General features: G+C 46.7%; 1 protein-coding gene across 10 annotated transcripts in view; it reads right to left on the reverse strand.

Annotated features, from left to right (window-relative positions):
* The window catches only part of SMOX (spermine oxidase), a 248,957-nt gene that overhangs the window by 36,502 nt on the left and 187,502 nt on the right, over nucleotides 1–24,953 (reverse strand). For 2 of the 10 annotated variants that reach the window (XM_090035054.1, XM_090035045.1), the window contains exons 2-5: nucleotides 23,163–23,250; nucleotides 21,389–21,540; nucleotides 20,018–20,203; nucleotides 19,725–19,783 (exon numbers count right to left, since the gene is read on the reverse strand). The exons of 2 other annotated variants lie outside the window; for them this stretch is intronic. In XM_090035054.1, coding sequence (XP_089891180.1) covers nucleotides 19,725–19,767 — 43 coding nt within the window. In that variant the 5' untranslated portion in view covers nucleotides 19,768–19,783; nucleotides 20,018–20,203; nucleotides 21,389–21,540; nucleotides 23,163–23,250. Of the gene's footprint in view, nucleotides 1–19,724; nucleotides 19,784–20,017; nucleotides 20,204–21,388; nucleotides 21,541–23,162; nucleotides 23,251–24,953 lie in introns of those variants that run through there. 6 more of the 10 variants (XM_090035049.1, XM_090035047.1, XM_090035046.1 and 3 more) reach the window with 5 other exon arrangements.

Raw genomic sequence — 24,953 nt, forward strand, 5'->3', positions numbered from 1 at the left:
ATGCTTTGCCCCAAAGTTTGGTGTCATCGGCGAACTTGGCCAGTCCACTCCTGACTCTAATGTCCACATCATTAATGAAGATGATGAACAATATGGGTCCAAGGACAGAGCCTTGGGGGACCCCACTGGTCACAGGACATGATGAGTGACTTCCACCAGTTACTACTCTCTGGGTCCGACCACGGAGCCAATTTCCCAGCCAGCGGATTGTGGTTGACCCAAGGCCACAATTGGCCAGTTTCACCAAGAGGTGATCATGGGATACCAGATCGAAGGCTTTTTTGAAGTCAAGATATATGGCATCAACCTTTCCTCCTTTGTCCAGGTGTTAGGTCACCTGGTCATAGAAGGAAATGAAAATCAGTCAAGCAAGACCTACCCGCAACAAACCCGTGCCTGCTATCCCTTAGGATGTTGGCGTCGGCCAGTCCATTAAGGATGGCCTCTTTAATAAACTTTTCTAATATTTTCCCAGGCTGATGGGCCTACAGTTAGCCGGATCCACTTTCCTCCCTTTCTTGAAGGTAGGCACCACATTGGCCTTCTTCCAGTCTTCAGGCACTTCACCAGAGCACCAGGAGTTTTCAAAGATCCATGCCAGGGGCTGAGCTATGACGCTCACCAGCTCCTTGAGTACCCTGGGGTGTCGACTGTCAGGGCCGGCAGACTTGAAGGTATCCAGCTTCTCAAGGTGTTCCTTCACGAGGTCAGCATTAATGGAGGGCAAGGGATCTCCCTCACCCAAACCTCCCTGTCCCTCAGCAGGCATGGGCGTCTCATGGAACTAATAAAAGACTGATGCAATGTACCCATTTAATAGGTTGGCTTTTTCCTGGGCATCAGTTGCCCCACCTGGTTCAGCAGGGGTCTAATGTTGCTCTTGCTTTTCCTCCGGCTCGCCACATATCTGAAAAAGGATTTTTTATTGTCTTTGATGCTCAAAGCTAGTTGAAGTTCAGTTGCAGCCTTGGCTTTCCTGGTTTGCTCCCTGCAGGACCGGACCAATGCAGAATAATCCTCCTTGGAGGTGACTCCTATCCTCCATCCTTTTTAGGCCTTTCTTTTTAGCCTCAGGAAGTCTGCTAGGTCCCTGGAGAGCCAGGGGACTGCAGTGCCCTCCTGCTGCCTTTCCTCTGAGATGGAATAGACTTAGCTTGTGCACTGAGGATCACTCCCTTGAGAAGCAACCACTCTTCTTGAACTCCCCTCCCCCTGGGGTCATGGTCCCTTAGGGCCTTACTGACCAGTCTCCTGAGCTTGTCAAAGTCGGCTTTCCTGAAGTCAAGGACTTCAGTGTTGCTGACTGACTTGCCAGCTTTACGGAAGATGGTGAACGTGATCAGCTTGTGGTCGAACCCAGCTTCCCATCGATCACTAGGTCGCCGATTAAGTCATCTCCAGTAGCCAGTACCAGGTTGAGCAGTGCTTTGCCTCTCATTGGCCCATAGACTTCTTGAGTCAGGTAGAGGTCATCCACGCACGAGAGGAAGCTTTGCGAGAGCTCAGATTTTGCTGAGTGATCCTCCCATGAGATGTCCAGGTAATTGAAGTCACCCATGACAACCATGGTCCTGGAGCATGCGGCCTCAGCCAGATCCCAGGTGAACTCCTGGTCGAGCTCAGGACTTTGCGGGGGAGATCTGTAGTAGACTCCTACTGTTGTGTCCCCTGTGTCGTGTTCCCCACGGATTTTAACCCAGAGGGTCTCCAGTCATCCACCGCGGTTGCCAAGATCAGCTTGCAGGAACATGTAGCTTTCCTTAACATAGAGAGCTACACCCCTGCCCCTTTTATCTACTCGATCCCTCCTGTACAGGGTATACCCTCTATACCTGAGGTCCAGTCACGGGTGGAGTCCCACCAGGTCTCTGTTATCCCTATGACATCATAATTATTTGCATTAAGCAGGAGGGCGAGTTCCTCCTGCTTATTGCCCAAGCTCCTGGCATTTGTGTATAGGCAGGCAAGTGTCCCCTTGGGGGCTCTTGCCTTGCCCACAGATTGTACCAGAGCTGGGGCAAGGGTGGGCTCCCTTAAGTGCCTTGGCCCACTGGCTTTCAAGGGTTGCTCAGTGGGCCAGCAGTGGCGGTAGTCCCCCCATCCCCCAATGGGCTTAGTTTAAAGCCCAGTGAAGCAGGTCAGCCAGTCTGGCTGAGAAGAGCCTCCTCCCCAGGGGGGAGAGGTGGAGGCCATCTCTTCCCAGCAGCTCGCTGCCTCTCTCAGCAAAGAGCAGGCTGCGGTCATGGAAGCCAAAGCCTTCCCAATGACACCAGCGCCGCAGTCTTTGGTTGACTACGTGGATCCTCCTCTCCCTCCTCAGCCCATAGCCCAAGACTGGGAGGATCGACGAGAACACCACCTGTGCCCCCAGACCCTTTAGCCCTGCTCCCAAATCCCTGTAGTGCCTCATGACCCAGCTGGGAGCACTCCGAGCTGTGTCATTGGTGCCCACATGAATAAGGAGCATGGGATAGTGGTCTGTGGGCTGGAGGAGCTTAGAGATCCTCTCTGCAATGTCCCAGAAGCAGGCCCCTGGGAAGCAGCAGACTTCCCAGGCTAAGGGGTCAGGGCGGCAGATTGCCCCATCAGTCCCCCTCAGGATTGAGTCTCCCACAACAAACACCTTATGTTTTGTCTTGGGGAGAACGGGGGCGGTAGCTGCAGTTGGGCCTTAATGGGATCAGACTGCATTCAGCTCGTGCATGCTAATCTCAGACTTCTTGCTTTCCCATCTGCCAGATCCACCATTTCGATTCTTACCTCCTCTTGCGTCTTGTCGTCACGCAGAAGGTGTGCCACGTCACCCAAAATGCTGTATTTGGATCACATCTACCCCAGGAAAACTTTCCTGTATAACTACACTGAGCACTACTCCCATCAGTCACTCTTCCCTTGGCTATAACTCTATGAGCCGAGTGCTCCATATGTGAATAGAGCTATACAAGCAAAGCTGCAATTCTGCTGAAAATTAGCTTTATAGCACCACAAGGCAGATCAAGCTCTATCAGTCAAATCTCCTCTCTGCCAGCAAAACTGCATCAGTACTGGGACTTTTGCCAAGACAGAGATGTCAGTCACACCCTGGAGTGAAAGAGCTGTGTTGGCAGGAGTCTGTGAACAGCCCTACAGCATGCACTGCCTGAGCACAGGCACAGTTATATTCCTAAGGCACTCTATAGTATAGATGACATTTGAGAAGGGGCTTTTATACACCAGCAAAACTACACAGACAGTAGTGGCAGCGCTAGGAGCACAGGTTAAAATTGCATCCCTAAACTACAAATGCCACCACATCATCCTGCCAGTGACCCAACTCCACAGGACAGACAATCCAGTTTTAAGCCAACGAGGCCTTTAGGACATCGATTGCTGACCCCTGCTCTAGCTCAACTGGAAGTTAGGGTCTTCGTCCTTAAATTACTGGCTGATATTCCCTGGCCTCCTGTTATACAGCACAGCAGACTGGAGCATCATGCTAGTCTCCTCCAACCCTCACCATTTAAATACACACCTTCATTTATATGCATGCACATAGATGTACAATGTGTGTGGTATAACATACTTCCAAGCACATGCGTATTACTTTGTAGTGACCCTTAAAGAGTAAATTAGGCTACAGGACTGCCAGTTGGGGGTTTTCAAAGCAACCAAGAAAAAAAATTGGCAAATAAAACCCCAAACATTTCAGATACCTGGATTAAAAGGCTTATTCATTTTAGCCTATTTCACTAGTAGTACCATTTCTGTGATAACAAGCTATTTATTCTCCTTCTCACAAATAAATAAAAGAGATCACTCCCTGAAAGCAGTGTTAATACAAGCCTTGTACAAAAACATCATACAATGGAAACAGAATTGCAATGTATTTAACAGATGTAAAGATAATACACAGCTTAGCCCAGCATCTCATTAAATGCTTTAATGCTATTCACATCCAGCAAGCGTGTAATGGACCAGGCGGTGATAAGTAACCTTCATCTAATTACATGCAATGAGAAAGTATCCAATCATTTCCTCTCCTGCACTTCTGGTTTTCGGGTTTTTTTGTTAAATTGAGCAAGGGCAAGGATGCATTGGGAGGGATTATTATAATCCGTCTACTCTGAGCAGCTACAGCCTTTCATGCGCCCTTTCTTACTTAAAATTCAGGCTCTCTGTCGGGTAGGTGCTGCTTGGGATGGATCCCAGCACACGTCTTGAGAGAGATAAGTATGCCTGAAGCAGCAGGAGGATCATGCAGCTTTCCCAGAGCCCTGCCTATCACCACTGCCTCCTACTTCTTTTAATTGTAGTCATTGTGTCTCCCAGAACAAGCAAGCAGGCATTTTGTAATTTCTTCCTCCATTTAGACTCGAATCAGTCTAAGAAGTGAGCATGTTCATCCTCGCGAACAGCACTGCAGTCCTCTTGAGACTGGAAACATGTTAAAAGGGAATGTCCTCCTTTTCCCGCCCCCCGCTTTCTTTCCCAGTCTAGTCCACTAGCTGCCAAGCCATTAAGTCCGCTCACAATGCTTTTCAAAATGACTGTTTACACCGCACAGCTGAAGGACAGAAATCATTTCAATAGAAGGCAGAAGAACAAATATAACTCAACTACTCCACGTTGGTCTGAACAAGGTGACTGCTGCTGCCTTTGTAAAATTTGCACGTGTCCGACTACTGGAACCCTGCTCTATCGCGTCCAATGCTGAGACCTTAACCCCAGGACTTCATGCAAGCTGAGGTTGTGCCAGCACTGCACAGGTGTTCATGCAGCACGGAGGCACCGTGCATAATTTAAGTGTTGGTAAGCTTGTCCAAGATCCTTCTACAGAAGTGGTTTTCAACCTGTGCTTCATAGACCCCCTAGGCCTAAGGGGTCCACAAACCACAACCACGATCAATCAAAATCATCTGAATATCCACACAAAGGGGTCCATGCCTCCATTCAAAATTTTTTAGGGGTCTGCAAAAGAAAAAACAGTTGAAAACCACTGCTCTGCAAGAAACACCTCCTATAAGAGGAGCAAGTGCTGGCAGTGAATCCTGTATACCCACTGATCCCCTGAGCTGCACAACACAGAGTAGGAGGAAAAATAGCTAGCTCTCCTCTAGCCAGCTCACTGAAGTCTATGCTGCCAGCTCAGATGGCAATAACTGGCAACATGGACTTCAATGCAGGCTGGCCATCCAGTTATGAAAGGCTTGAGCAGCCTAGGCTGAAATCTGTGCTGCTATAAGTACACTGCAAGTCGTCTCAAGCTAGCTCGGGTACATGTACCCACAGTGCCGTCACAACTCTGACTGTGGGGCAGCTGCTTCATCCCTGACCTGAATCTTTGTTTATCCAAGTTCAGTTTTTTAGTCCATGGTGAGTCCCACGGACTCATCAGCTCTGCAATAAAGCATCACTGACTGCACATGCAGCGCTGTTGGGCCACAGTAAACTAATTAACTCCACTGCAGGATAGTACTGCCCAACACAAGTACTATCCTACAGCGGAGTAGTTACATGAGGCAAAACACACATATAGACAACGAGGGGGCTGCTGGGGCATGAGGGTGCTAGTTAGCCCCACACTGTAGCACCCTCGTGCCCCAGACAGCCCCTCTGCAGCATGTTGAGCTGGGGCGAAGCAGCCCTCAGTTGGCAGAATGACCCCTCCCTGTGCCAGCCAGGGCTTCTCCACCCCAGCTCATCATGCTGCGGTCCCGGGAGCACATACAATCATTGTGCCCCAAAGCAATAAACTCCAACACAAACTGCACCAGAGTTTATTGCTTCATGCTAATTGCACATGTAAACTCTGGGTCTCTGTCCCCATCTGCAAAACAGGAGTAATTACACTGGCCCACCCTTGTACACTACTTTACTAGTTTTATGAATAAAAAACTCAATGAAGTTCATAGATTCATAGTTGATATGGTCGGAAGGGACCTCAACAGATGATTGAGTCCAACCCCCTGCCTGGGCAGGAAAGAGTGCTGGAGTAAGATGACCCCAGATGCCCATCTAGCCTTCTCTTAAAGACCCCCGGGGTAGGGGAGAACACCACCTCCCTTGGAGTCCCATTCCAAGATCTGGCCACCCTCACCGTGAAGAAGTTTTTCCTGATGTCTAGCCTAAATCTGTTCTGTGTCAGTTTGTGACCATTGCTCCTTGTTACCCCAAGAGACATCCTGGTGAACAGAGCATCCCTTGCTGCGTCCCCCTACTGAATTTGTAGATGGGCACAAGATCACCTCTCAGCCTTCTCTTGAGGGGGCTAAAGAGGTCCAGGTCCCTCAGTCTCTCATAGGGCTTGGCCTGGAAACCTTTAACCATATAAGTAGCCCTCCTCTGGACCCTCTTGAGTTTGTCCACATCCTTCTTGAAGTGCAGTGCCCAGAACTGGACGCAGTACTCCAACTGCGGTCTGACCAGTGCCACAGAGAGGGGAAGTATCACCTCCTTGGCTCTATTTGTCATGCATCTGCTGATGCATGATAAAGTGCGGTTAGCTTTCTGATGATTTCGTCACACTGCCAACTCATGTTCATTTTGGATCCCCTATGACTCCAAGATCCCTTTCCACTTCTGTGTTGCTGAGAGGGTCACTTCCCAGCCGGTAGATGTGTGCTGGATATTTTTGCGCCCTCGATGCAGCACTCTGAGCTTGTCTTCGTTGTACTGTGTCCTGTTGTGCACTATCTATTGTAAGTTGCCAAGTGTTACATTAATGAACATATAGATACCAGCTACACCAGCGGTTCTCAGCCTTTTTGGACTCAAGGCACCCCTCACTGGACTCAAGGCACCCTCCATAACTTCAGTGAATTAAGTGGCACCCACTTTCAGAAACTAATTTATAGATTATAGTGCTTACCGCCTTGCAGAAGGGCCTGGCAAAGGGAAAAAGGAATTGTTCGGGCAGGGGCAAGTCTGAGCCCGCACTTCTCTGCTTAGTTTATCTGCTTTTCTCCTAACACTTCACTTACATCTTCACACTTCCTGGCACACTTCAAAAGATGTGTGGCACCCAGGGTGCCCTGACACCCTGGCTGAGAATTATGGGGCTACACACTCCAAAACCATATGCCAAAAACAGTGCTTAAAGACCTTTAATCACACACAAAAACTAAGCTTAAATATTTCAGTTCTTCGACAAAAAACAAAATGTTCCAAGAAACAGTATTTTTCAGAAGTGTGATCCAAGACAGCTGTCCCCTTTGCCTCTTCCCACATCACCAAGGAAAAATGCAGAGACAAAAATAAGCAATCAACTTTTACATTTTAGAGGTATCACCAAGGCGTATGCAAACAAGAGGTATGCGTCTCCCAGCAAAGCATACCACCAGCCCCTGACACAGAACAACCTCACAATGGACTCTGATCCGATTACTCAGACCCTATGCAGAGTTTCATTGCAACAAGAGCTGCAGCAAGTGTGGGCTTTGTATCTCACTAATGAGAACAGCCCATGAAGAGTGCACAACCTAGATGCAACGACTGCCTCCTCAATGACAACATGGTCTTCCCAGCAGGAAGGATTGCAACACAGCCACCTCACCATGTCCATTAAATGCTCGCACATTTTGTCACTGCAAGGCAATTCATGGCTGGGATGCAAACAGCACAGCAAACTACGAAGCATGGAGAGAAAAGGGCTTCCGGAACAGAAATGGTTATGAATGATCTTGAGCACTGACAGTTTTGATTGAGTTTTTAAGTTTCAACATATGGTGTTAAAAATGTAAAAGCATCACATATCACCTGCTTCACAGCCTGGTCTCTCCTTAGCCATCACAGCCCTGCATAGGAGCAAATGTTCTAATCCTTTCTCAGCTGTTGGCCCCACAAATGCCCAAAAGTCACCAGAAACTGGGCGTTTGTAAAAATCTCTGACCCAGTGTGTCTTAAAGAAAAGGCAGGCAGCCCATTAGATGGTGCTTTTAATCAAAGCATCACTTATTTTTACCACTATGATCTAACCTATTTTACTGCCTTCAAATGTCCCAAGGGTAAAATGAACTGGCTCAAAAGCCAATTCACACCAAAGCCACTTTTTAAATCCACTCACTGACAAGCCAAAGATATTTAACAAGCCCCCAAGCATGTTGGCACACAGTCAAAGGAGTTCCTATTGCAATTGTTAAGCTAACACATGGGCAGAGAAGGTTGCCTGCCAAAGGGCATTTCCATGCAGTGCTTGGAACCAGCGGAAGAGCAAAAAGGGCCAAAAAAAAATGAATTGAAGAGCATCACGCCAAGCGCGCGGAGTATGAATCATGGCTGTTTAGAGTGCTCTTATTAAACCTGCCATTGTTTACTTTCTAAACCCTTCTGAGCTTGGGAAGAAAAATAATCAATGCAGTTGGGAAGGCTATGTGCTTTAGGTTTCAAGTTTGCTCCTCAAGGTAGCATATACTGAGGACGTAACATGCCTAGCTAACTCATGAGAACAAGGAGAGAACTTGCTCTGGGAGTGAAACAAAGCCAAAGAACAGGCATCTTGCTGGAAACAGGAGCCCAAGCTGCGGACAGAATACACTGAGTAGGGCTGGTCCTAAAGAATTGTTGTGATTCTTTGATTTCCTCCACCAGAGAAGGCATCAGTCCACACATCTAGAACCACAGAATCATAGAAAATGAGGGCTGGAAGGGACCTGAGATAATCTAGTCCAACCCCCTACTCCAAGCAGGACCATCCCCAAGCAGATCATCCTATCCAAGGCTTTGTCTACATATCTTTCACCTAGACACCAATGACCACTCTGCACTGGTTCCCAGAGGAGCAGGCTAAGAATTAACCTCATAACTTTTAAAGAACGCACAGCAGAGTCATTAGGTTGAAGGTCTAGCTGCTGTCAACCTGTTTTCCCCAAAAACTTAAATGCCCCATTCCTTTGGCACACCTTCATTTTATACAACTTTCTTTGACTCGAGGGGAATGCCTCCAGACCTCAGGTTGGGGAGGACCGGGTTAGAGAGCTTCTGGAGGGGCTGGACGTGTTCAAATCAGCAGGTCCAGATGCTCTCCACCCCAGGGTGTTGAGGGAGTTAGCAGGGGTTATTGCAGGGCCTTTGGCATGGCTTTGCGAGCGCTCGTGGTGCTCGGGCCAGGTGCCAGATGATTGGAAGATAGTCAACATGGTCCCCATCTTTAAAAAAGGGAGGAGGGGGGATCCAGGCAACTATAGGCCGGTCAGTCTTACCTCAATCCCAGGGAAACTCTTTGAGAAGATCATCACGGAGCACATCTGCGATAGGCCGGCTTCAGGGATGATGCTCAAGGGCAACCAGCACGGTTTCATTAGGGGCAGGTTATGTCAGACCAACCTGATTGCCTTTTATGATAAGGTCACAAAAGCACTGGATGCAGGTGCCGCCATGGATGTAGTCTTTCTGGACTTCAGCAAGGCCTTGACACCGCCTCCCACCCCATCCTCATTAAAAAAACTAGATGACTGTGGCATTGATGCCTACACAGTCAGATGGATTGCAGACTGGCTGAAGAGTCGCACTCAGAGGGTGGTGGTGGACGGGTCATATTCAGCCTGGGGAGACGTGGGCTCGGTCCTCGGGTCCACGCTGTTCAATCTCTTTATCAGCAATTTGGACGACAGGGTGAAAAGCAACCTGTTTAAATTCGCTGATGATACCAAAATTTGGGGTGAGGTGAGCACACTAGTAGGGAGGGAAAGACTGCAGCAAGACCTCGATAGGTTACAGGGGTGGGCTAACAAAAACAGGATGTGCTTCAGTACTGACAAGTGCAGGGTGCTGCACGTGGGCAGTAGTAACCAGCAGCACACCTATAAGATGGGGAACTCCCTTCTTGAGAGCACGGAGGCAGAAAGGGATCTTGGAGTCATTACTGACTCCAAAATGAACAAGGGCCGACAATGCGAGGTCACGGTTGGCAGGGCTAACCAGACCTTGTCGTGCATCCACAGGTGCATCTCTAGCAGGGCCAAGGAGGTGATCCTCCCCCTCTATGCAGCACTGGTCAGGCCACAGCTGGAGTACTACATCCAGTTCTGGGCACTGTACTTCAGGAGGGATGTGGACAACATGGAGAGGACCCAGAGGAGGGCCACCTTCATGATCCAGAGACAACAGGGCAGACCCTACAATGAGAGACTGCAGGACCTGAACCTGTTCAGCCTTCACAAGATAAGGCTGAGGGGGAACCTGGTGACCGTCTATAAACTCACTAGGGGGGACCAGAAGGGTTTGGGAGAGACCTTGTTTCCCCTAGCCCCCCCGGCATAACAAGGAATAACGGCCACAAGTTGGAGAGTAGGTTTAGATTAGACATCCGCAAGAACTACTTCACGGTCAGGGCGGCTAGGATCTGGAACCAACTTCCAAGCAAAGTGATGCTGGCTCCTACCCTGGGGGTCTTTAAGAGAAGGCTTGATGCCTACCTGGCTGGAGTCATTTGAGCCCAGTTTTTCTCCTGCCCAGGCAGGGGGTCGGACTTGAAGATCTACAAGGTCCCTTCTGACCCGACTTCTATAATTCTGACTCCCAGAGGCTGCTGTGTTTGAATGAGACAACAGTTTTCCTATGTTCTGTGGTCTGAGTTATTATAAATGCTCTGCTGTCCACCCATCAAATGAGGTCAGACTCTGTGATGCAATATAGTATTAAACAGGATGTAGTCTGGGGAGATTTTGCAGCTGCAGCAAGGCTTAACTTTGGGCTCAGTGTTTTCTTTGCCTGGCACTGTGCACAATTTAGCCATCAGTAGGTTTCTCCAAGATCCTTCTACAAGGAACACCTCCTAGGAGAGGAGCAAGAGCTGGCAGGGAATCCTCTACGCCCACTGATCCCCTGAGCTGCACAACGTGGAGTAGGAGGAAAAAAAGCCAGGTGAGTTAATGCTGATGTGTTGATATCAGCTTGCTCCTAGGACTCCTATAAAAAGAGAGAGGTACAACACCAGACCCCAACTTCACTGGATCACCTGATCCCTGCTATAGCTCACAGCTCAATGCCCAGGCTTGGCTTGCTCTGATTTGGGGAGAACAATGCAACAGGGGAAAAACTCAGCTTGTGAATTTGTCCAGTCCAGCCCTATTGCTGTAGGAAACGCGAGTTTCCCCTATGCCTTGGAAGAGGAAAAGGATGACAGAGCACCTAAAGCCTATGTTAGACCCACCTGGCATGCTTCATAACACAGTCCAGTGGTTCTCGACCTTAAAAGACTCAAGGCAATGCCAGTTCTTAGCTGTCACTTGGGGTTTTTTTCCTACAAATCATGGAGCGATTCTTCTGTCGCAAAGAACTCAGAAAAGCCACAACCGTTCAGAATGATCTTGACACTACTGACTCCTATTTAAAATCTCTGGGTTTATCTCGTTAAACCTGAAAAATCTATCTGAACAAGAGATTGCAGAGCAAGAAATAATACACAGACTGGATTTCATTAAGTATGGTTTAAACAGGGACTATGGATTCTTATCCCATTATCGGGATCAGCTTTGGTGATGCCTTTGTTCCCATAGCTTGTTTGTTTGCCTCTACCAGCACACCAACACAGTCCCCTCGCCTCCCCCTTCTGCCTATTGTATTCAAATTTCTCTCTCCTTATACACTGCTTTGTGCACATCCTTTCACGGCATCTGATGAAGCGCCTTTCAGCCCACAAAACCTCATGCTATATATAGATATATACTTTGGTTAGTATATAAAGGGGAAGATCTGTCATGCTTTCTACCTGACTTCAGACTAAAACAGCTAACTGTCTCACTTGTTAAAACCAGCCTTAATTATATCAGCCTTGGCTCTCTATCTTGGAATATGGAATACAATGTGGTCTTGATCAAATAAACACAGATCTTTGTTTCTCATGTGAATCACAGTGAGCTCAGAAGTGCTCTCGGTTTTGAGTGGGACCTCTCACTTCTCCTCCTTATCCTGTCAAGGGAGATGAATTGGTTAGTTTTTGCTGGAAGTCAGCACAGGTTCCAGCTTGACTCCAGAGTTGCAGGCATTTCAGGACACTGCCTGAAGGCAGTATGGTCAAGATATTACAGTCTTTAACCACAGTTTAGAAGCCAGACCTAACAACCTGCACTGAAATAGCAGCATGGCTCTTTAAATAGCACCATTTATGTTACACTTGAAAGTGGCACACGCTCTGAATCTGTGATTTTCAGATGTCCTTAAACAGTAGCCACAACTTTACAATCAAGCCACAATGAAAAGAAATAGGAGACGAACTATGCTCTCAAATAAAAAATATCCTAGACCAAATTCCGTACCATTTTTTGCCACTGCAATTTCACAACAGCAGGAACCGGTCTGCAGAATCTGTCCTATCCAGCAAGTATATATTTAGAAGGGGTCTTCCCTTGCTAGCGTTTTTCCTGGACTTCTGAAAGCCCACCAAATACCACTGCACAAAGAAGTACAGCTTTATATTCTTACTAGATGCATGAGAGAGACTAACTTCAGGACTGAAAACACCCACAACACAGTCCTTGTCACTATACGGCTTTAAGTATCATTAACAGGTGCATACGCACAGGTTATTCCAAAGTCTGCAGCTTTCTTGAAAAAAAAAAAATCTCTCATTCAAAATTGTGCGCTGTAACCTGTGTCAAAAAAGTAGAGAGTATGAAGAAAGTAAAATCCCAGAGCTTGTGACCTGGCTGTGGTTGCAGGCTCGAAGTCCCCCCTACCCCTCCAGCTGCCTGCACTTGCCTTTAATGCAGATACTGTACTGTACATGATTCCTCTGAAGTGAGAGAGGCACAGATAAGGCGCAGCATCAGGCTCTGCACAGACAGGAGCACTGTAGAGGGAATGGGCAGAATAGTGCAGTCCTGTGCCATCGATGCCCATGCTAGATCAGAACTTTCCAGGCCAGAATCGACCTCTTCATGGGCTGGATCTAGCCCCATGGGCCATAAGTTGCCAACTCCTCTCCTACAAGACAAAGTCACCTAGATGAGGAAGCAGGAATTGGAAAGAGGCTTCTGGAAAGCTAGCGTTGCCTGTGGTTTGACTGATGGGTTGGCTTCTGAGATCAGTACTAATACACCTATGACTAGGTCAAGGTGGAACAAGGAAGGAAGTCTCCATCTTGAACCCTCTCACTTGAAAGTTAGGCATTTTCCCCATACTGATGAAGGAGTGTGCTTTTTGTATATGAAAAGTACATGGTCTTAACACCTGCCAATGAGCTCATGTCCAGCCTCAAACTGTTTGATGATGCTGTAGAAAATTAAACAAATCACTGCTATGGAAAAGGCAAAATAACTTAAATCAAGAGACCCAAATTTATCCATTGTAATACTGCAGAAACCATTCATTCTGCCGCCACTTTCCTTCATGAACACCTGGATCACGGACCCAGAGTAAAAAAGAAGAAAGGGTGGGGGAAAAAGCAGAAGATTGAGGAGAGATAAGAATGCAACCATTGCACAGGGCAACATGAGAGATGGCTGTTTCCACAGTACTGCCTACACCCAACCTGAGCACGAGGATGAAACTGTATCTTGGAGCTCTAGTGCCAGTTTAAAGCCAAGAGAGACAAGCAGTGGCTTGAGATCACTGCATCTTCCACCACAGTAAGCTACACCCTTCAGTATCGCAGGATACATGAAAACTATAAGTATTTATCTGTACAACATGGCTATATTAAAGTTTCTTCTCAAGGTTACCGAGATGTGCCAGAGTTTAAACAAACTGAACTTCATCAGGGGTTGCATTCTTTTTAAATCAACTGTTAATTCAAGTTCTTTTGCCGGATTAGACAAGAAGACATTCAGAAAGAGGCAAATTAAGCAGCATAAACTCTTTCAGATTTAAGAGCGTTTCAGAGCAGCAGGAAGAATGCTCATGTGGTTAACATAGCAGAGTGAGAATGAGAAGACTTGTATTTTATCTTCTCTCCCACAGAATTCCTGTGATGCCAGTTAAGAAATATAGAGGGTTTTATCCACAAATGATACATCCATCCAATTTCCACTTACTTAGATGGGGAATGATTATGCTCAGCATGTCACACACTACCCTCTCCGTGCTTTGCTTTCCTCTTCTGCAATAAGGGAATGACATTTCACTATGACAAAAGAGTATTTTCATTACAAATTTTAAAGGGCTCCAAGATCCTCAGATGAAAAAGGTGCTGCAGGAGCACAAAATATTCATAAGATTTGACGGCCAGATAGAAGCATTGTAAGTAATCTGGCCTGACTTCCTTTGTAACAAAAGGTTCCCGTGTCTGCCAATTCTTGCATCAAACTCGTAACTAGAAGCTGAATGTATTCCCCAAGATCAGATGGCATGTTGATAAGAAATACTGTAAGATTTGCCACTTAGACATGGATCAGCTGTTTCATCCAAAATACAACGCCTCCAATGTAACGAAGATCTAAAGCAGTATAGAGGAAGCCTCTTTCTAAATTTAGATTAGAGTTTTCCTTACTATGTGTGAAGTTCCTTTTACTTCCCCTTCCTGTTTAGCCAGTTTGACCCACCTTGTTTTTCCACTGCGAACATAAAGGCTTGTCCTACAGAGGATGGATGTTTTTATCTGGGCTACCTTCCAGTTTAAAGAGAAAAAAAAATTACACTTGAATGAAACACAGTCTCTGTACTTGGAAGAACTTGCTTTGAAAACTTGGGAGGAAGCAAAAGTCTCCTTCGTTAATAAAGAGACCTGATTAACGTTCTCAACCAAGTCTTTCTACAGAAGGAAAAAGTGTTTGCTTGGGGAACTGTGTGCTTTCTTTACAATGTCACCTTCAGGAACGGTGGCCAGCATTTTAAAGAGACACTCCAAGGTACCCTATAACATTGGAAAACAAGGTCAAGGTCTTGGCCCTAACCTTTGGGCTCAATGACCTGGGCCAGAATGAGGACTAAGACCGATACCTCCACTCTTCCAGCACAATAAAACCCTCTGCAGCAAGGAGAAAGTTCATCTGTGATGGACAAGGAGCTTTCCTGGGGGCCAGTCCAATACCATAAAATAAGATCCCCAGAAACTAAAGGCCATCACAAGCTTCACCATGTTCCAATCCAAAAACCTTGCCTTCTCTAAAATATATAACAGAATAACAGAAAAATAGAGCTGGAAGGGACCTTGGGAAGACCAACTCCCAGCTCAAGGCAGGATCAGCCCTGTCTAATCCCAGACAGCTATTTGTGTTGTCCGTACTTAAAACTACCAATGATGGGGATTCAGTAACCCCTGTAGGCAGTCTGTTCCAACACCTAATTACTCTGAGTTTGTCCCCCTAAAATCTAACTTGAATCTCCCTTGTTGCTATTTAAGCTCATCACTTCCTGTTCTGCCCTCAGTGAACACAAAGAACAGCTGATCAAGAGCCCCTTTACCACAATCCCGATAAAAGTTAAACAAAAGTAATGAGTCGGCCTTGTATTTAGCTTAGGCTGTATCTGCTTTTCCAGACCTGAGGAAAAGCATTTTGTGCCCAAAAGCTTGTGTAACATCTCTCCGAACTATACGGTTGTTCCAATAAAAGATAGTACACCTAACAAGCCTTGCTTCTCATATATTCCTTCACCATTGTGGCTACAGCAGCAATACTGCCAAATCCCCTCCCAATCTTCTCTTCTCTAAACTAAATAATCCCAGTTCTTCCAGCTACTTCTTGCATGTCACGTTTTCTAGACCTCTAATCATGTCTTTGCTCTTATGTGAACTCTGCAGTTTGCCAGTGCCTTTCTTGAAACACAGTGCCCAAAACCTGGAGCTAGCACTCCAGGTGAAGCCTCACAACCCTTGAAGAGTAGAAGAGTTGCATCCTGTGAATCCTGTTAGTATACCCCCCATTCTCCAAAGCATCTGCTACCCCACCCAACTTGATATCACCTGTAAATTCATTTCCATCCTCCAAGTCATTAAGGACGATATTGAACAGCAGTGGAATCAGGACAGACTTTGGCAGTACCCCATCTGATACCTCCTCCCAAGGTAACATTGAGATCCTAACCAGTCACTAAGCACACTAATCCCACTACTTAAGCACCCCCCTGCCTTATACTAGACCGTATAATCTAGACCAGTAGTTCCTTTTTTTTTTGCACACCCCGCCACTGAGAGCAAAGCACAGTGGTGGGGAGTCCTAGGGGCAGGGGAGCTCCCAGCATGCAGTACATCTCCTTTTTTCTGTGCAGCGCCACCAGCATTGCCCCTGAGGCCCTCATTTGTGTCACAACCCGGGCTTGGGAACCGCTGATCTAGACTATATTGGAACACACTAAAAAAACCTTCTTATTGAAGTTGAGGCCTATTCCATCCATTGCCCTCTCACCATCCCCAAAGCCCAGCACCTTGTTAGAGAAGAAAATCAGGTTGGTTAGGCATATGTAATAAACATACTGAAATATTTTCTCTAAAACTGGTGACAGTGCTCAGATAGAAGCTACAGTTTGATGAAGTGTTTGAGTGAAATTCTTTGGTCAGACAAAACTACCAACAGTCACCTTGGCCTTGAAAAACTCTATGAAAAAGCTTGCAGAAAAGGACATATTTGGCAATGTCTTAGTTGGCCTAATAAAAGGTATCATCTCTAACCCAAAAGTTCTAGAGTTTTGCATTTCTTTTTGTCTCACACCAATAAAGCTACCAAATACATTCCTGAAAATTTTAAGAGCGTCCAAATAACAGCGATTCAGGTAGAGTGAGATATTCGTTGCCAGTACTGTTCCCTGAGACACAGCTAATGAAATAAGTCATGTGGGCAATGTAATACTCCACTACATTTCTGAATTCTCTTACCATTTCTACTCTTCTCCCTTCTATTAACTGCACTGTAGAACTGGTTAGCCTGTATGATGTTATTAATGAAAGCTGGCAGTGGGAAAGTCCAATTCATCAGAAAGAGTCATACTCATTTGGCTTTGGTTTGGGACAGCAGGGAAGACATTATCAAGATGAATTCTAGCGGAAAGCATGAGGCCATCAGTTGATTAACCCAATTCGGACAAACCATTACTGAATAATAAAGAGCTATAATTCACTTTTACTACAAGCTGCGTGTTCAAATGAGGCCTACATCAGCAGCCACAAAGATTCCAGCATTTGACAGCTGTTGGGTGGCTTACAGAAACTAAGTTGATAGTCTTAGGGCTTGTCCATACAGGAGAAACAGATCACAGTAAATTATTCCACAAGACGCTTTCTAATGGACATACTTATTCCAAAGAAAGAGTGTCTTTTTCCATTTTAAGGGGGAGCTCCCAAGCTTCACATTGAGGCTCTACCGTGTCATGGATTAAGTTCCCCATGGAGAGGCACCTGAATCCTCTCTCCTGTTACACATCTCCACCAACACCCTTGTTAGCAAATCTCAGAAGACAAAGATGGAATACAGCAGAGACTCCATCCATCCTTTCCCTATGGAGCAGAGTGAAAACACCTTGGCCACATCTACACAAGCAGCAGTCTGCACAGTTGTTACTGCACGGTCATTTAGTACTTGCATAACCAAGTATTAAATGACTGCGCAGTAACCAGCATTACTGTGCAGTAGCTTCCCCGCACAGTTTTTTTTCCAGACGCTACTGCACAGTAGCTGCCCACCAGTGCTACTGCGCAGTAGCATCTCATGTAGACGCACCCCTTAGGAAGGAACTTTGCACAGCTGGTACCGGTGCTGTACCTGTTGAGTGATGAAGGTCTCTGATCTCAAAGTAGTCAGCTGCTTGGAATACAGCTCCATCCTATTTCACTTTATGTGCTTAAATGGCCCTTGTGCCTCAGCATAATTGTACACAGACACAGTAGGCAATTCTGCTCTGAGACTTCAAGCATGTACGCACTCTCATTAGGGCTCCCCTGTGGCCAGGAGGCTATGTGATAAAACAAGGTCACCCAGGTATGTGCATACGGACAGGTAATCCCCGAAATTTTAATTACAGAAAAATCACAAGTGGGTGTCAAGCAGCAAAGTGGACATGTTCTCATGTCATAGCCCCAACAGCTAAGTGGTTAGGATAGTTACCCAGGAAGCAGGACACTAGCCTCTCCTCTCCCCCATCAGGACTTAAACCTGCATCTCCTGCTTTCAGCCAAAAGTTCTTCCTACCACACCCCAGTTTAGACATTATCCTGACCTTTCTCCAGCCCTCTTCTTGAAGCTGGCTCCCTGGGCAACCAAATAAGTATGTAGGGTGACAAGGAAAGGAGCATGCCAGAGTGTGTGTGGTTCTGAGAGGTGGATGCTGCCCTGGAGGGAAGAGGGCTCTAATCTGCACACTTGTTCCCAACAGGAACTTCTCCACCCATCTTAGCCTATGAATAATAAATGCAAGGTGCAGTGAGTCAGCTTCAAAAAGAGGCTGGGCATTGCCTACTGTGCGTCTTGGTGGTCTAAATACTTTGCTGGGAAATGCAAGTTCAAAACACCTCTGGTTGAGGCTTGCCAAGAACTTAGGTCCCATGTTCTCTGGGCAAGTACCCTGGGCACTAGGCTAGTGGGCTAAAAGGTAGGAGGCCTGACCCCACCACAGCGCAAAACAGAATTGCAAACTCTGCATAAATGCCCCAAATCTGCAGATGCGTGACTGTATGTGTGCCACATTTAGGTACATAAAGTGAAACAGTATTTAGCCCTTCTTCTTCAAGTTACAAAAAGAGACACATGACCGTTTTTTCAGAATCTCATGCTGGGTGGAACAGAATCACAGGTGGACACCTAAATCCTCTCGGGCATCTCATGTAGAATAAGACCTGGCCCTCCCAGCACAGACATGCCTTGACAAGGCCGCTTGAAAAGGGTTCTCCTATTAAAATGTGTGGATGGTTGTATATTTAAAAAAAACAAAACCACTCATGTCTATCCAAAAATATATCAAATTAAGTGGTCCTAGAACAGTTTCATTTTGTCTACTGCTTGCTTTCAAACATGTCACTCCATCTATAACACTTTTCAAACAGGTACGTCTTTTATATGCCATCATCTTCCATCTCAGTATGGAAAGAAAAATACTTGAGTATTTCTAGAGGTGCCAAATGGTTTCAATAAGCATACTTAGGTCTTTGCAGGTGCTCTGGCCCTGCTTACACTACATTTTCTTGAATGAAACAGCTCTGAGTTTACATCCAATGCAAAGTGTAGTATGTCAGGGCATCATGTTATTATATGGTATTCTTCTGTGCTATCTCTCTATACTGAGCTTAAATTGTTTTGCAGCACTGTACTCTTTTAATAAAAGCATTTTACAATCAAGTTTAGTTCTTAAAACATAACTGTACCAGAAGCATGGACAGGATCTAATAATGCTTAGAGTTCCCAGTTTAAGACCTTAAAAAGCTCATCTAAGAAGTACAGACACAGATGTAAGCTCCCTGCCCAGGGCAGCTCACAGGAGAAGTGAAGTGATGCAGCACGCAAAGTGACATCTTAGTCCTCTGCTGATTATTTGTAAACATTTGCATTGCCCACTTCAAAGCAGACTGAACATAATATACTTATAGAGTCATGTAGTGCCCATTATCCAATTACACAACCAGCTAGATGCAAGTAACAGCACGTAGGCAGCGAAAGCAATTGCCTGGTATCTGGTCCAGATTTGCCGTGTTTCTTATTTCTTGAGCATTTGCAGAAGGGGGATTGGTATTGGTTCAAAGGCTGCTTTGAAGACTGCATTTGTATAATAGTTTAATTGCTTTACAAGCCCAGAGTGGCACCACGCCGGCTTCCCCTTGATCTTCTGGAGTTGTCATGTGGCAGCTGTCCTGTTATGAAAGTTCTGAAAAAACTGGTTTAACTCACATGTTTCTATCTCCTGTGTGAATGGGGCAGACCTCATCATCATTCTGGTCCCTTTCCACCTTGGAAAAAAATCAATGAAAAGGGTAGTGTTCAGATATGACCGATACAGACAGAAGGAGATATTCTTTGCTGGTACTTTGTTCAATACTTGATAAAGGATGTAAGGAACAAATTATTACATTTTTCAGTGCCCTCCAGTATGTTTTATAAGCAAACAGAAGGGAGACTGTCCAGGTATAAACACCAGAGGGTGGGTGCAAAGACTGCTCTTAGAGTACATTTTAAAATCTTACTTTCAAAATGAGACATCTTATCAAGTACAGGCCTACAGGGCTCTGTCCTGGACCTGGGTCTAGTCAATGTTTTCATTAACAAGGTAGATGATGAAATAGAGAGCACGCTCATAAAATACGCAGATGACAGATTTTCAGGAAGAGCCGAAAGTGCTTTGGAGGACAGGATAAGAATTCAAAATAACCCTGAAAAAAGAAAAATCAAGAGAGGTAATTTAAAATCAACAAGATTAGATTCAGTAAAGGCAAGTGCATACAGTGCTATGCCTGGGAAGGACAGATCAGATGATGGGGTCAACCTTTCTGGCAGGCACGTCACAAATGAGCACCTTCCCTCAGTGCCACTCAGATCCCCTTCCTCTGCCTGACTGCTGCTCTGCTTTCTGCTCTCTGCCCTGCATTCCCAGCTCAACCTGCTGCTCTTCTTTCTGCTCGCTGCCCTGTCTACTGCTGTGCTGCCTCTCCCTCCCTGATTTGCCCATGTGCCACATACAGAGGCTGCCCATACCACTTGTGGCATGCGTGCCAGGGGTTGGTCTCCTCTGATCTAGATAGCCTCTTGATCCAAAGCAACTAGCTTCACCAGTTCTGTAGAGAAAGAGCATTTCCCCTTCTATTACTAGCACTATTAGAAGTGTTTAAATGGTAGTACTGCATTACTAAGAATTGAAAAAGGGAGCCCAACGTGATGCATATTGCTTAGGGGGACAGGGAAAATTTTTATCAAGATAAATTCTGAGGGAAAGTACATGAACTTCATTTGAGAAGCCCACAGCAGACAAGCTATCGCTGTATGCAGGTAAGACGTGGTGGGGACTCAGAGGGCACGACACAACGGTAACTCACTGGTATGGTAGACCACAAATCAAATGCAGCCTGCAGAGGCAGCCACAAAGTCTCTAGTGTTGGACTGTTGTTCAGTGGTGCATAAAAGCTAAGCTGGTGGTCTTTGGGTTTGCTTCCACAGGAAAATAGCCCAAACTACCTATTCCACAAGAGCCATTCTTATTGCAGAAAAAGTGGTGGGGGGAGGGAGGGGGGTCCCTCTACCTGAAATTAATAGAGGGCTTTAAATTCAGGCTCTGCCTTATTCTGAAAGAAGTTCCCCATGGAGACAAGCCTGCAATTTTTTTTTCCGGTTACACGTCTTAACCACCAGTCTTGCTAGAAAGGCTCAAAGCTGGAACATGCCACGCTTCACCCATCCTTCCTCCGTACAGCTGGTGAAGGCACCCGAGGGAAGAACTTTATGCTGTACATATTCAGGGTTAAATAAATGACAGGATCTGAAAAGCTGCTAATAGAACTGTTGCTACCGGCTTTAAGTTCATTTAAAACAATTCAAATTAAAAAAGGAAACAACGAAAATACCAGTGTGCATGCTGGCGAATACAGCTGCTTGAAGTGGCAAGGCAAAAATACCACAGGAAAGCCATGGATGAAAACCCTGGAGGAGTTCACACAAAGCGCACAATGCTTCAGAAGGGCTCGGGTGGCATTACTTCTTAATTGATGTACGCAGCCTAATCCCCAAGGTAAACCAAAAGCAATTGTAGCCTCAACAAGTGTTTCAGCAACGTCCAGATTACAATTACAAAAGACACTAGCTCCCTCCATGAACTCAAGATAAAGTCTCCCAATATAGACATACCCGTATGCAACTGTGCCCTGCCCTCCCCCTCACAAAGCTTTCCTAGTAAAATGTGGAATAATTAGTACTACAGTTAGTAAAAAGTGGTCACATTTTTTTTTTTTTAATAAAATTGAACACTCCCGGAGTTTAATTCCCTTCATGGAAGCACATACGTTTCACTTCAACAAACACATCCTGTTACACACATTTTTTCTTATAATTGCACATGAAGACCTTGATGCTTTTCAGTTTACAGGGTAGCTCTCACCTTTCCCTGGGGCCATGTATACTGACCTTTAAAGTCACCTTCTCTATGCATTTCTGATGCACAACACGACCAGAAGAAGGATTTCAACTAGTGCCAACTGCAGCATTTTGAATAATGTGGACATCTGTCCTTTTGGAACCAAAAGGAGATCAAATCCATTCACATTTATCAACACACAGCCCTCAGCAAGCCACGGGACTGCACGTGTTGTTAATCAACTGCCACTTAGCATCCTTTTTTCTAAGGATATAACAATTCATCTTCATCAAGCAAACAGTTAAATGTTGCCAGGAAAGTTGACTGGCATTTTTAATGGTTTAACTTTGCAAGCAATGCTTCCAACATCTCCTTCTGCCACACTTATGTTTAAATGCAACCTCTGACCCCAAAGCACAAAAATATTACTAATTTTATGAACATGGGAATAATTTTATTCACTGCTGATGTGCAAATATTGAGTCTATAGGAGGAAATGCAGCAGGGACGCTGTAGTACATAATAGTGTAGGAAAGGAAGTGTAAAATATCACAACCCAACTAAAATTGCCTCTGAATGCTGGAAGCTGGAAGGGAAGAGGGGCAGGGAACAAATCAGTCTAGACAGGCCCCACACAAATACTCTTCCCTTTAGCACTCCAGTGGGTGTGGGATACAGAACACTCGGTGCTCTAAACCCAGTCTGGCGGTTCTCACATTTTTCCTACCATGGGCATTGATTTTTTAATGTGCCAAGAGATATGAAATCATACAACAGGGCTGTCCAACTGGTGGCCCATGGACTATGTGTGGCCCACAGGGGGTAACATTGCAGCCCCCTGGCTCCTGCTCAGCTGCTACTCCCCACAACCATTCCAGCTGCAGCCAGAGGCTCCAGGTACCTCCCTCCCTCCTCCAGCTGCCTTTTCCTACCACCCCTCTGGGCAGGGGAGGATGGGAGGAGTGCAGGAGTGTACCAGGAGCAAAAAGGGAACATGGGCATGTAGTGCAGTGGCTTGGGGGGTGTCCACACAGGTGTGTAGTGCAGCAGTGGGAGCACCCAGACAGCCCAGAGGCCCAAGGCTTGCCCTGGCGTGGTCCAGGAGACATGTGGCCCTCACTGGTGTGGCCCACAGATAGACAGCTGTCATAAGAGAGCATGTAGGCTGCGATACCCGTGCAATAGAGGAGTAAACAGTTATGTTTCTACCATAATTCATGCAAACATTTCTGTACCATGTGAAAAATAGCATGCGAAGAGGCTCTTACCTCGCCTTCTGAAACATGAATATGGCAGTGAAATCCTTTGGGGCAACACAAATGAGAGGATTTTGTGAAAAATGCATTTGAATAGAAGCTGGAAAGATGAAGAAAAAAAAAATTACAGCTCTCACTTGCTAATAGGAACAGCTTAGTACTGCCCCACCCTTTTACTGTACCAATATTCAAAGGATCATAGAGCATTTTTATAGACATGCTCTGGGAGGCCAGGGAAGGAGGACACTTTAATTAGCCTGGAGTGTCTGGAGTGTTACATGCATCAGCATCCCTGCACTGAAAAATGTTGCTGCAGATGCTCTAACTGAAGCTTGTTGAACCACCTTTAGTGTAAATCACCCCCGCCACCATTTTTCAGCATGGAGGCACTGATACACATGACACTGGAGTCTGCTGGAGTGCGGTAATTACTAATTACCATGCTCCAGCAGACTCAATCAAGTCTGCTCCAACAAGCTGTAATTACAGTGCGTTAGAGCAGCCTCTCTGTAGAGGTGCACCAATATGTCAGTCTGATATCAGATCAGCACCGATATCAAGAAAATTCACTGTATCAGCAATCGGCTTGATGTGGCCAATAATTTGACCAATAAATGTCCATGCATGTATGCAGCCACAGCGCAGCACATAGGCCATGAGGAGCGCAGCCCAGCAGCTTGAAGAACTGCATGCAGCTGGTAAGTCTGTTGTGGTGGAAGGTGAGGGGGAGAGGAGCATGGGAGGTCAGATCAAGGCCCCCATGGTAAGGGAGGGAATGAGGCTGAGGCAGGCGCTGCCCAGCCGGGGAGTCACAGCTGAACCGGAAGGCACGGGGAGGGCGTGTAGCTCCTGCCACTGCGCACACCTCAGGAGGGCCTGGGGAGGGGCATGTGCCCCCAGATCTGTGCAGGGCAGGGTAGGATAGGCTGCCGTTGTGGGCTGGGGCTGGGGCAGGCGGGAGCAGTGCTGGGCAGGGGGTTGGAGGGGTCTACAGCAAATTTTGGGGTGGCTGTAGGCCCCCTCTCTGTAGTCCCCCTTCCAGTGCCACCACTGCCCGCCCCGAGCGCAGCCTGACCCAGCCCCCACCGGGAAGAGCACAGCACAGCTCCAGCCCCAGCCCGCAGCTGCAGCTCGCCCTGCCCTGCATGCAGATCTGGGGGCACAAGCCCCTCCATGCCCTCCCAGGGTGCGCACAGCAGCAGGAGCCACCACCCCCATCCCCTCACCCCCTGGACAAGCTGCAGCTCCGTCCCACACCCCGCCCTGTCCTGGCTTAGCAATGCCTGCCCCAGCCCCTGCCCCAGTCCCAGCCCACTCCTCCCTCACTGCAGGGTCCTTGATCTGCTCCCCCCATGCCCCTTCCCTTCCCCACCCCCTTCCACAACAGGCTTACCCAGGGGCAGGCAATTATTTCGGGGGAGGGCTGCTTACTGAGTTTTGGCAAGCCATCAAGGGCCTCATGACAGGCATTCAGGGGCAGATAACTATTACTTTTCTAAATTTTTTAAGGCCCCATGGGCCGGATAGAATGGCCTGTTGGGCCACATCTGGCTCGCAGGCCACATTTTGCCCATCCCTGGGCTTACCAGATGCACATAGCTCTTCAAGCTGCCAGGCTAAAATCTGTTTTCTGCTATGTATTGGCCAATATGCCTCTTTAAAAATCAGCTATTGGTATCAGCCCCCAAAATCTCTATCAGTGCACCCCTACATGTGTATAGGAGCCCATAGTCACTGCTGCATTTCAGCACCACTGCTGCCAACTCTCTACTGCTCCCCTTCTCTCTCTCTCCTCCTACCTTT

Source organism: Crocodylus siamensis, chromosome 2 (genome assembly GCF_052110815.1).
Source record: "Crocodylus siamensis isolate JL-2025a chromosome 2, ASM5211081v1, whole genome shotgun sequence".
In the NCBI taxonomy this organism is placed as follows: Eukaryota; Metazoa; Chordata; order Crocodylia; family Crocodylidae; genus Crocodylus; species Crocodylus siamensis.